Source organism: Hypanus sabinus, chromosome 9 (genome assembly GCF_030144855.1).
Source record: "Hypanus sabinus isolate sHypSab1 chromosome 9, sHypSab1.hap1, whole genome shotgun sequence".
Classification (NCBI taxonomy): domain Eukaryota; kingdom Metazoa; phylum Chordata; class Chondrichthyes; order Myliobatiformes; family Dasyatidae; genus Hypanus; species Hypanus sabinus.
This window is the reverse complement of record NC_082714.1, coordinates 148,945,238-148,957,724: the sequence shown is the minus strand read 5'-3', so window position 1 is coordinate 148,957,724 and position 12,487 is coordinate 148,945,238. Positions and strand designations below refer to the sequence as shown.

At 43.2% G+C, this 12,487-nt stretch overlaps 1 protein-coding gene across 1 annotated transcript in view; it reads left to right on the top strand.

Moving 5' to 3' along the window:
* Nucleotides 1–9,929, top strand: part of sgk2a (serum/glucocorticoid regulated kinase 2a) — a 35,176-nt gene extending 25,247 nt beyond the window's left edge. Inside the window, exons 11-12 of the mRNA XM_059980790.1 lie at nt 4,694–4,783; nt 9,674–9,929. Coding sequence (XP_059836773.1) covers nt 4,694–4,783; nt 9,674–9,694 — 111 coding nt within the window. The 3' untranslated portion in view covers nt 9,695–9,929. The remainder of the gene's footprint in view (nt 1–4,693; nt 4,784–9,673) is intronic.
* The last annotated feature ends 2,558 nt before the right edge of the window (nt 9,930–12,487 follow it).

Genomic DNA, 12,487 nt, shown 5'->3' with positions numbered 1-12,487 from the left:
TGCTTAAAGCCACTATACAGCATTACTAAAACCAAAACACTTGAAAGGATATTTTAACTTTAAATTTATTAGAAGTTTAAAGTCAGAGTCATACAGCATGGAAACAGACACTTAGATCCATCTGGTCCTTGCCAACCAAGATTACCATTTAAGTTAGTCTCATTTGTCAATGTATGGTTCATATCTTTCTAAACTTCTCCTGTCCATTTTCCTGCCCAAATACCTTTTCAAAGTTGTTAAGATACCTGCCTCAACCACTTCCTTCAGCACCTCTGCCCGTTCTCCGGGTGCAAATGACAGTGCATTTTCACCCTGTCTATGCTCCTCATAATGTTATACACCTCTGTAATAGGAGATTATACACATCTATAATATAAGAGCAGATAGGAGATTTTGTGGGGAAGATCGGGAGTCTCGGATGGTATGTTGCCTCCCTGGTGCTGGGGTCCGGGACATCTCAGATCGGGTGCAGGTTATTCTTGAGAGGGAGGGCAAGAACCCAGATGTTGTGGTCCATGTAGGGACCAACGACGTGGGTAGGATGAGTGAGGGGGTCCTGCGTAGTGAGTTCAGGGAGTTAGGTGCAAAGCTGAAGGGCAGGACCTCCAGGGTAACAATCTCAGGATTGCTACCTGTGCCACGTGCGAGTGGGGCAAGGAACAGAAGGATTATACAGATTAATACGTGGCTGAGAGGATGTTGCAGGAGTGAGGGCTTCAGGTTTTTAGATAATTGGGCTTTGTTCCAGGGAAGGTGGGATCTGTTCTGACAGGACGGTTTACTCCTGAACTGGAGCAGTACTAACATTCTTGCAGGAAAGTTTGCTAGTGCTTCTCGGGGGGGGGTTTTAAACTAAATTTGCAGGGGGCAGAGATCCAGAATGTGAGAGAGGATAGCGAAATGAAGAATAAAGGACAGGTGGGGACTACACGGTTCTGGAATATTAAGTGTGTAGTAGAGAAAGATGAGGCGGAACAAGTGATAAGGAAGACACATGTACAGAGGGATGGTCTGACAGAACATGGAGTTAAAAGTGCAGAAAGAATAAGTAAATTTAGGAAGGGCAACAAAATTCAAGGGGCGTATAGCGCGATGGGAGTTTGGGGAGCTGGGTTAAGCACAATAGGCAGCGATTTAAACAGAGAGAAGAGAAATGGGCTAAAAATTCTATATCTGAATGCACAAAGTGTCAGAAATAAGGCGGATGAGCTTGAAGCTCAGGTGCGAATGGGTAATTGTGATGTTGTTGGGATAACGGAGACATGGCTGCAGGGAGATCAGACCTGGAAAATGAATGTACAAGGGTATACGTGCTAACTTAGGGACAGAAATGTGGGCAGAGGGGGTGGGGTGGCCCTGTTGGTGAGGAATGAGATTCAGTCCTTTGCAAGGGGGGGACATAGGATCAGGAGAAGTAGAGTCTGTGTGGATAGAACTGAGGAACAGTAAGGGCAAAAAGACCCTAATGGGTGTTGTCTACAGGCCACCAAACAGTAGCATGGTTATTGGGTGCAAGTTGAATAGGGAGTTAACATTGGCATGTGGCAAAGGTAATGTCACAGTAGTTATGGGGGATTTCAACATGCAGGTGAACTGGGAGAATCAGGTTGGTGCTGGACCCCAGGATAGGGAGTTTGTAGAGTGCCTCCGGGATGCATTCTTGGAACAGCTTGTACGAGAGCCAACCAGGGACAAGGCTATTCTGGATTTAGTCTTGTGTCATGAACAGGATTTGATAAGCAATCTTGAAGTAAAGGAGCCATTAGGAGGTAGTGACCATAACATGATAAGTTTTATCTGCAATTTGAGAAGGATAAGGGCAGATCGGAGGTGTCAGTGTTGCAGTTGAACAATGGAGACTATGGAGCCATGAGGGAGGAGCTGGCCAAAGTTAGCTGGATGGATATCCTAGCAGAAAAGACAGTGGAACAGCAATGGCAGATATTCTTGGGAATAATGCACAAGGTGCAAAATCAGTTCATCCCCCAGAAAAGGAAGGATTCAAAGGGGGGAAAGGGGCTACAGTGGTTGACAAAGGAAGTCAGAGATTGCACAGCATTAAAAAAAAGGAAGTATGACAGAGCTAAGGTGAGTGGGAGGACAGATGATTGGGAAATTTTTAAGGAACAACAGAACTTAACTAAAAAGGCAATACGGGAAGAAAAAATGAGGTATGAACGCAAGCTAGCCAGGAATATAAAGGAGGATAGCAAAAGCTTTTTTAAGTATGTGAAGAGAAAGAAGATAGTTAAGAACAATGTTGGGCCCTTGAAGAATGAATTGGGTGAAATTGTTATGGGAAACAGAGAAATGGCAGAAGAATTTAATAAGTACTTTAGATCTGTCTTCACTAGGGAAGGCACAAGCAATCTCCCAGATGTATGGATGGGCCAAGGACATAGGGTAACAGAGGAAATGAAACAGATTGACATTAGGAAGGAAACGGTGATAAGTAGACTGATGGGACTGAAGGCTAACAAATCCCCAGGTCCAGATGGTTTGCATCCTAGGGTACTAAAGGAGGTGGCCCTGGAAATTGCGGATGCATTGGTAATCATTTTCCAATGTTCCTTAGATTCAGGATCAGTTCCTGAGGGTTGGAGAATGGCTAATGTTATCCCACTTTTTAAGAAAGGAGGGAGGGAGAAAACAGAAAACTATCATCCTGTCAGCCTAACATCAGTAGTGAGGAAGATGCTAGAGTCCATTATTAAAGATGAAATAGTGGCATATCTAGATAGCAGTGTTAGGATTGGGCCAAGCCAGCATGGATTTACCAAGGGCAAATCATGCTTGACTAATCTATTGGAGTTTTTCGAGGATGTAACCAGGAAGTTGGACAAGGGAGACCCAGTGGATGTAGTGTACCTCGATTTTCAGAAAGCATTTGATAAGGTCCCACATAGGAGATTGGTGGGTAAAATCAGAGCTCATGGCATTGGGGGGAAGATATTGACATGGATAGAAAACTGGTTGGCAGATAGAAAGCAAAGGGTAATGGTGAATGGGTTTTTCACGGAATGGCAGGTGGTGACTAGTGGGGTGCCACAGGGCTAGGTATTGGGATCACAGCTGTTTACGATTTACATCAACGATTTAGATGAAGGCATTGAGAATACCATCAGCAAGTTTGCTGATGATACTAAGCTGGGTGGCAGTGTGGCATGTGATGAGAATGTCAGGAGAATACAGGGTGACTTGGATAGGCTGAGTGAGTGGGCAGATACTTGACAGATGACATTTAATGTGAATAAGTGTGAGGTTATCCACTTTGGGAGTAAGAACAGGAAGGCAGATTATTATCTGAATGGTGTAGAGTTAGGTAAGGGAGAAATGCAAAGAGATCTAGGAGTCCTTGTTCATCAGTCACTGAAGGTGAATGAGCAAGTGCAGCAGGCAGTGAAGAAGGCTAATGGAATGTTGGCCTTTATTACAAAAGGAATTGAGTACAAGAGCAAGGAATTCCTTTTGCATTTGTACAGGGCCCTGGTGAGACCACACATGGAGTATTGTGTACAGTTTTGGTCTCCAGGGTTAAGGAAGGACATCCTGGCTGTAGATGAAGTGCAGCGTAGATTCACGAGGTTAATTCCTGGGATGTCCGGACTGGGCTTGTACACACTGGAATTAAGGAGATTGAGAGGGGATCTGATTGCAACATATAAGATTATTAAGGGATTGGACAAGATAGAGGCAGGAAATATGTTCCAGATGCTGGGAGAGTCCAGTACCAGAGGGCATGGTTTGAGAATAAGTGGTAGGTCATTTAGGACAGAGTTAAGGAAAAACTTCTTCTCCCAGAGAGTTGTGGAGGTCTGGAATGCACTGCCTCGGAAGGTAGTGGAGGCCAATTCTCTGGATGCTTTCAAGAAGGAGCTAGATAGGTATCTTATGGATAGGGTAATCAAGGGATATGGGGACAAGGCGGGAACCGGGTATTGATAGTAGATGATCAGCCATGATCTCAGAATGGCGGTGCAGGCTCGAAGGGCCGAATGGTCTACTTCTGCACCTATTGTCTATAAGATCACCCCTCATTCACCTACACTGTAGTGAGAAATGTCCCAATCTACTCAATTTCTCTCCATAACTCAGTCTGCTGAGTCCGAGCAACATCCTCATAAATCCTATGACCATAACTGAACATAATATTCCAAATGTAGCTTCACCAATAGCTTATACAACTGCAACATAAAATCTCACCTTCTAAACTCAGTATCCTGACTGATATATTGAAAGCCTTCTTTGCCACCCTAACTATCTGTAATGTCACTTTCAGGGAGCCTTGTATTGTAGTCCTAGGTTCCTCTGTTCTATAACACTCCTCAGGGTCGTCCTTACCTTTCACTAGGAAAGCCCTACCCTCATTTATCATCCAAAAATGCAAAACTTTGCTCACTTGAATTAAGGTCCTTTTGCTATTTCTCAGCACACTTAATCAGCTGATCAAGATCCCTCTGTAAATCCTGACAGCTGTCTTCATTGTGAAGATAAAGTTCAGTGAAGATGGTTAACAGAAGCTTAGTTATGCTAACACATACTGCTTTTTACATTGAGCACAAATAATGTGTTGAATAGTATACAAATTCTATATCCAAGGTCTTTCATCCAAAATAAAAACAGAATTTAAGGTCCGACATGACGCATGATGAGATATTAAAGCTTGATTAATTAGTGCATTCTTCTGTTACAGCTTGATGTCAAAAAGCACCCATTCTTTTCAACAATTTCCTGGGAGGATCTCTACCACAAGAGAATTGCCCCACCATACAATCCCAATGTGGTAGGTGTTTTGGTTTCTGTTAGTTTTTGGGTGTAGTTTATAGATAGAATAATCTTCCAATTAATCTAGCTGCATATTATAAAAAATTAACTGATGTAATCAAGAATCAAGGTATCAATGAACATTTAATATTGGAGTCATAACAGTAATATAGCTCCAAAGCATGCCCTATGATCCAATTAATCCCTGCTGACCAAGATGCCATCTAAGCTTGTCCCATTTGCCCACATTTGGCTCATATCCCTCAAAGACTTTGCATTCCATGCATTAATCCAAATGTCTTTTAAATGTTGCTATTATACCTGCTTTTGTACTTTCTCTGGCTGCTCTCTCTGGATACAGAGGTAGTTGGTGCTGATCTATATTGAACAAATTGAAAATCTGGTTGTTATTCAATAGGTTTCAATAGGTACAATTTACTGTCAGAGAAATGTATACAATATACATCCTGAAATTATTTTTCTTCACAAACATTCTAAAAAACAGAGGAGTGCCCCAAGTAATGAATAACAGTTAAAACGTTAGAACCTCAGAGCCCACCAGATCCCCCACACATAAGCAGCAACAAGGCAACAACCCCCCCACCAACAAAAAAGCATCAGCACCCTCCACCAAGCACTCAAGCATGCAGTAAAGCATCAATAAAGACACAGACCCGCAGTACCTCAAAAACTACTCATTCACCCAGTATTTAGACTTACCACAGGCTCTCTCTTTCCTTAGTAAAGGAAAAAGAGGTGTCCCCATTTCACAGTGAGAGGGGAGACTTAACAAACAACTAGCTGATTTGCAATGTTAAAAGTCTGTTCCGTCGCTTTTTCTGAGCTCTGCACCCAGACAGTTGCCAGCAGAAAAGCACAGCTCTCCATATGGACAACCCCCGGCAGCTAACCCATTGCTCCCAACGCCCGTGTTCTCCCGCGATGCTTCAGTCAGGGGCACCAGCCTAGAATCAGCAAGTCCCCAGAGCCATGAGATTCTGGAACCCCGAGGGCGCACTTGTCCTCCAGGCTGTGCCCTTGGGATATCAAAAAGTGGCCAGTTGTGAGGTCCTGAGATCAGGTCCCATTCCCACAAGGAAACAAAGTCAAATTGTAACTCCAGGTCAGAGTCTTCAAAAGAACCTTGAAAACGAAAATAGAGATAGAGATAGAAACAGATCTGTTTCCAAAGTTACAAGCAAAGGAGTCACCACTTAGCACCATCTTGACTTCACTCCACCTCCAGTTGTTTCACCCTGCCTCCAGTCTGTCTTGGACAGTGTTCAGTCAGGTCATCTATCACAAAAGATTTTGTTTGAGGTAAGATTGTGGCATGCACCTTTAGAAACAGGAGGGAATTATTTGTTGCCACAAAAATTCTGCTTGACGAATTCAATGGGTGAGTGGTATTGATGGGAGGAAGGAAATAGTCAAAGTTTCAGGTTGAAATCTTGCATCAGGAGAGGGGAGTTGGCTAGTATAAAGAGGAAAAGTGGCTAGAAAGGATTCCAAGGCAATTGGCAGACTGAAGAGGAGTATAAGATCACAGGCAGACAGTGCCAGGTAGGGGAGGTGAGTGTGGGGTGTTGTTGGATGACTGTAGCAGCTGAATGATAGATGGAGATGACAAAGAGAGAATGTAAAAAGAAAAAGTACAACAGATGGAGAGAGGGAGGGGAGAGTGAAAATGGGAGACAACTTCTGGAGGGAGATAAGCAGGTGGAATATAAGGTGTTGCCCCACCTGGAAGGACTATTTAAATCTTTGGATGATGGGAACAGGTATAAGGAGAAGTGTGTGATCTACTGTGAGCGCAGGGAAATATGCCAGTGGTAAGGGAGGGATGGGTGTAGAGGGATAAGTAGACCAGGGGGTCACAGTGGGGATAATCCCTGTAGAAAGCAGAAGGGTGGGGAGAAGATGCAGCTGATAGAGGGATTACAAATGATGAAGGATGGTATGCTGGATGCAGAAACTCATAGGGTGAAAGGACCAGAGGGACTACCTCTGTTCTGTCTAGTAGGAGAGAGAACACAGCAGAAGCACAGGAAACAGAGGAGATGCAAGATCAGGCTACATCAATCACAGCAAAAGGGAAGCCACACTTCCAAAAAAAGGAAGACATTTCAGATGCCCTGGAAGAGGCACTTAGACCTTCCTTATGGGGAATGGAGGTGTACAAAGACACTGGATATACATAGTAAAGACGAGGCATTAGGGGCTAGGGAATTGGAAGCTGTCCAAATGGTGACGGGTGGGTGTAGGTTAAGGAAGTGGATAAGAAGATACAGAATAGTGTTACAAGATAAGTTCAATGGGCCAAAAGCAGGGAGAAAAAATGGGTCAGTAAACAAGAGAAAATTTGCAGATGCTGGTAATCCGAGCAACACACACAAAATGCTGGAGGAACTCAGTAGGCCAGGCAGCATCTATGGAAAAAAGTACAGTCGACATAGCAAGCCAAAATCCTTTGGCAGGCCTGGAGAAAAAAAAAACTGAGGAGTAGATTTGAAAGCTGGGGGGAGTGGAGAACTTGGAGATGGAGGGATAAAGCAAAGAGCTAGGAAGTTGATTGGTGAAAGAGACAAAGGCCATAGAAGAAAGAAAAATGGGGGAAGAAGAGCACCAGAGGGAGGTGCAAGGAGATAACATGAGAGAGGGACAAAGGGATGGGAAATGTTGAGGGGTGGGTGAAAGCATTTCTGGAAGTTTGAGAAATCAATATTCATGCCATCAGGATGGAGGCTACCCAAATGGAATACTGTATACGGTGTTGTTCCTCCAACCTACGTGTGGCTTATCCCAACAGTGGAGGAGGCCAAGGATGGACATATCGGAAAGGGAATGGGAAGTGGAATTAAAATGGTTGGCCATTGGGAGATTCTGCTTGTTCTGGTGGATGGAGCATAGGTGCTCAGCAAAGCGGTCTCCCAATCTACATTGGGAATTACCGATATACAAGAGGCCACAACAGACTCACAGGTGAAGTGTCACCTCACCTTGAAGGGTTGTTTGGGGTCCTGAATGGTAGTGAGGGAGGAGGTGTAGGTGAAGCACTTGTTCCACTTGCAAGGATAAGTGCCAGGAGGGAGATCAGTGGGGAGGGACAAATAGACAAGGGAGTCTCATAGGGAGTGATCCCTGTGGAAAGCTGCAAGTGGGGGAGGGGGGGATGTGTTCGGTGGTGGGATCCAGTTGGAGGTGGCGGAAGTTTCGGAGAATTATGTGCTGGACGCAGAGACTGGTGGGGTGATAGGTGAGGACCAGAGGAACCTTATCCCTGGTAGCGTGGCAGAAGAATGGGGTAAGAGCAGACATATGTGAAATGGAAGAGATGCAGTTGGCAGCGTTGATGGTCGAGGAAGGGAAGCCCCTTTCTTTGAAAAGGGAGGACATCTCCTTCATTCTAGAATGAAAAGCCTCATCCCAAGGGCAGATGTGGTGGAGACAAAATGGGATGGGGTTTTTACAAGTAGCAAGGGAACGAAGTATAGTCCAGACAGCTGTAAGAGTCCATTGGTTTATAATAGACATCGGTGATTAAGCTGTCTCTGTGAGATCGAGAAAGGGAAAGGACGTGTCGGAAATGGACCAGTTGAATTTGAGGGCTGGGTGGAAACTGGAGGCAAAGTGGATGAAATTTACAAGTTCAGCGTGGGTGCAGGAAGCAGCACCGATGCAGTCGTCGATGTAGTATAGGAAAATTGAGGAAGTCACTAGTGTAGGCTTGCAACATAGACTGTTCCATGTAGCTGACAAACAGGCAGGCACAGCTGGGACCCATGTGAGTGCCCATGGCTACCCCTTTTGCTTGAAGGAAGTGGGAGGACCTGATGCACCATCAATAACTCTTGGAGACATGAGGCAAGATATAGGCTTTTATTGGCTGGAAGAAAGAACAAGCAGCAATTGACAACCACACTGCATCCTGGAGACTGAGGCCGGGGTGGTGTCCCCAATCGCCTTTATACAGGGGTCAGTGGGAGGAGCCACAGGAGCAGTCAGCGGGGGGGGGGGGGGGCATGTCCAGACAGGTATATGTAGTTCACCACTGGACCCAAAGGAGAAATTATTTTGAGTGAGAATAAGTTCCGCTAGGCAAAGGAGAGTGATGGTGGAGGAGAACTAGTTGGTTCTGGTATCCAGAAAGAAACAGAGAGATTTGAGGCTTTCCTGGTGGGGGATGGAGGTGTATAGGGGTTCATAGTAAAAATAAAATGATTGTTTTAGGGCCAGGGAACCTAAAACAATTGGTCTACCAGAACAGCCCTGTTTTTGGATCTTGGGCACAAGATAGAAGCAGAAAATCATAAACGCATAAACTACTTATGTATCTAGTAAGTAGATCCGGAGAAAAAGATTAAGCCATGTTTCCATGACATATCCGGTTCAGGTTTAAATCAGGGAACGGAATCAGGTTACTCTTCAGCACTCCCAAACCAGTAACTTCTGCCATTAAAGACAAGGTAGCAGGGGCATGGGAACATTATCACCTAATAGTTCCCATCCAAGGTACAGACCATACTGATTTTGAAATGTTTCACTGGTCTTGATTGTCACATGTTGGAAATCCTGAAACTCACCACCCAACACAACTGTACACGTACCTTCAACAGAAAGACTGCAGTGATTCAAGAAGGTAACTCACCACCACCCTCTGAGGAGCAATTAGGAAAAAATCCTGATAATGAATGAAAATAAAACATCCATAACACTTAAAAAAGAATCATAGTGCAATTTAGACAGTAGTAACTTTGGCCATGTCTAATCTGCACAAGATTGCTAGGAATGAGGATCAAACTCAAGGATCAAGAAAATACAGTTTAAAATATTCCTTATTCCTTCTTAAAATTTGCATATATGTATTTGTAAGATTTGCTTTACAGATTTGTTTCACTTCTTACTTCAGGCTGGCCCTGGTGACTTATGACACATTGATCCTGAATTCACACAAGAAACTGTCCCTAATTCTATTGGGCGCATTCCTGACTCCACTATTAACAGCCCAACTGCAACAAGTGCATTTTTGGGATTTTCCTATGCTACTACAGATGATAATTTGAGAAGTTAACTAAATACAGTATGTAAACTGAGCTATTTAAATGGATATTATTAGCAGGAGGAAGATAATGTAATTAATACTAAAATGCATCACCGAAATGGTTTCTGAGAAATAAATTCATAATTTGAAATAAAAATAATTGTCTTGCATAGAAATATAATAGAATAGAATTTATTATTTTTTACAGCACTGTCATGCATGAGTTTTCAAATATGTCTTGATACCTCAATTATAAATGTGTACACAGTTTCTACAAGACTGCTTCTATCACTATAAGTCTGTATAAATTTCAAATGTATACTTTTTATACTTAAGCAAGTTTGACATCCATAACCTCAATCACTAATTCCTGCATTCAGAAGTCTGTCTCATTTTCAGCAATCGATGTTTAGTAGTATTTTCTGATAGCAAAATCTTACCAGGTGTTTTGCTGAAATTTGGAATATTCTGTACATAGTATTCTATGTACATAGTACATAATGTTTTACAGAAGGATTTTAAACCTCAAGACACAAGATATAGGAGCCGATTTAGGTAATTCAGCTCATCAAGTCTGCCTCACCATTCCAGATGGTGATGAGGAGTCATACAGGAGCAAGATAGATCAGCTGTTTGAGTGGATTCGAAGCAACAACCTTGCACTCAACACCAGTAAGACCAAGGAATTGGTTGTGGACTTCAGGAAGGGGAAGTTGAGGGAACACACACCAGTCCTTATCGAGGGATCAGAAGTGGAAAGGCTGAGCAGTTTCACATTCCTGTATGTCATAAATGATTTACCCTTGACCCAACATATTGATGCAATTACAGAGAAGGCACGACAGTGGCTACATTTCATTAGGTGGTTGAGGAGAATTGTTAGGTCATCAAAGACACAAGCAACTTTCTACAGATGTATCATGGAAATCATTCTAACTGATTGCATAAACATCTGGTATGGAGGGACCACTGCACAAGATTGGATAAAGCTGCAGAAAGTTGTAAACTCAGCCAGCTCTATTATGGGCGCTAGCTTCCCCAGCATCCAGGATACACTCAACAGGCAATGCCTCAAAAAGGTGGCGCCCATCACTGAGGACCCCATCTCTCAGGACATTCCCTCTTCTCATTGCTACCATCAAGGAGGAAGTACACATGCCTAAAGACACACATTCAGTGTTCAAGAACAGTTTCTTCCACTTGGCTTTCAGATTTCTGAATGAACAATGATCCTATGAATACTACCTCAGTAGTTTTCCCTCTCTTTTTGCATTACTTATTTAATTTTCTTTTTTATATATAATTCTTATAGTTTTTATTATTATGTTTTACTATATATTGCTGGCACAAAACAACATATTTCTCGACATATTCCAGTGGCACTAAACTTATTTTGACTCTGATTCCATCCTGGTTAATTTATTATCCCTTTTAACGCCATTCCCCTGCCTTTCCCTATGGCCTTTGACACCCTTACTAATCAACAACCTATCAAATTCCGCTTCAAATGTACCCAGTGACTTAGCCTCCACAGTCATCTTTATTAATGAAATCCACAGATTCTCCAACCTCTGACTGAAGAAATTCCTCCTCATCTCTGTTCTGAAAGAACATCCTTCTATTCTGAGACTGTGCCCTCTGGTCCTCAACTTTTCCACTACAAAGCATCTTCTCCACATCCACACTATCTAGGTCCTTTAATATTCAGTAGATATTCAATATTCAATTTCAATTAAACCCCCCTCATTCTTGAAACTCCTGTGCGTACAGCCCCAAAGCTGTCAAATTTTCCTCATATGTTAACCCTTTCATTCCTTGGATCAGTTAGCAATCTGAAATTTTTTTTTAAATCACTATAAAGTCATGGAAACATAGAAAACCTACAACACAATACAGGCCCTTCGGTCCACAAAGCTGTGCTGAACATGTCCTTACCATGGAAATTACCTAGGGTTACACATAGCCCTCTATTTTTCTGAGCTCCATGTACCTGTCCAGGAGTCTCTTAAAAGACCCTGTTGTATCTGCCTCCACCACCATCACTGGCAGCCCATTCCACTCTCTGTGTAAAAAAACTTACCCCTGACATCTTCTCTGTACCTAATCCCAAGCACCTTAAAACTGTGCCCTCCCGTATTAGCCATTACAGCCCTGGGAAAAAGCCTGACTATCCACACGAGCAATTCCTCTCATCATCTTATACACCTCTTTCAGGTCATTTCTCATCCTCCACCACTCTAAGGAAAAAAAGGCCAAGTTCACTCAACCTATTCTCAAAAGGCATGCTCCCCAATCCTTGTAAATTTCCTCTGTACCCTCTCTATGGTTTCCAAATGCTTCCTATTGTGAGGCAACCAGAACTGAGCACAGTACTCCAAGTGGGGTCTGATCAGGGTCCATAAAGCTGCAACATTATCTCTTGGCTCCTAAACTCAATTGTAGGCCAATGCACTATATGCTTTCTTAACCACAGTCAACCTGCGCAGCAGCTTTGAGTGACCTATGGACTCGGACCCCAGGATCCCTCTGATCCTCCACACTGCGAAGAGTCTTACCATTAATATTATATTCTGTCATCATATTTGACCTACCAAAATGAACCACCTCACGCTTATATGGGTTGAACTCCATCTGCCACTTCTCAGCCCAGTTTTGCATGCTATCAATGTCCCGCTGTAACCT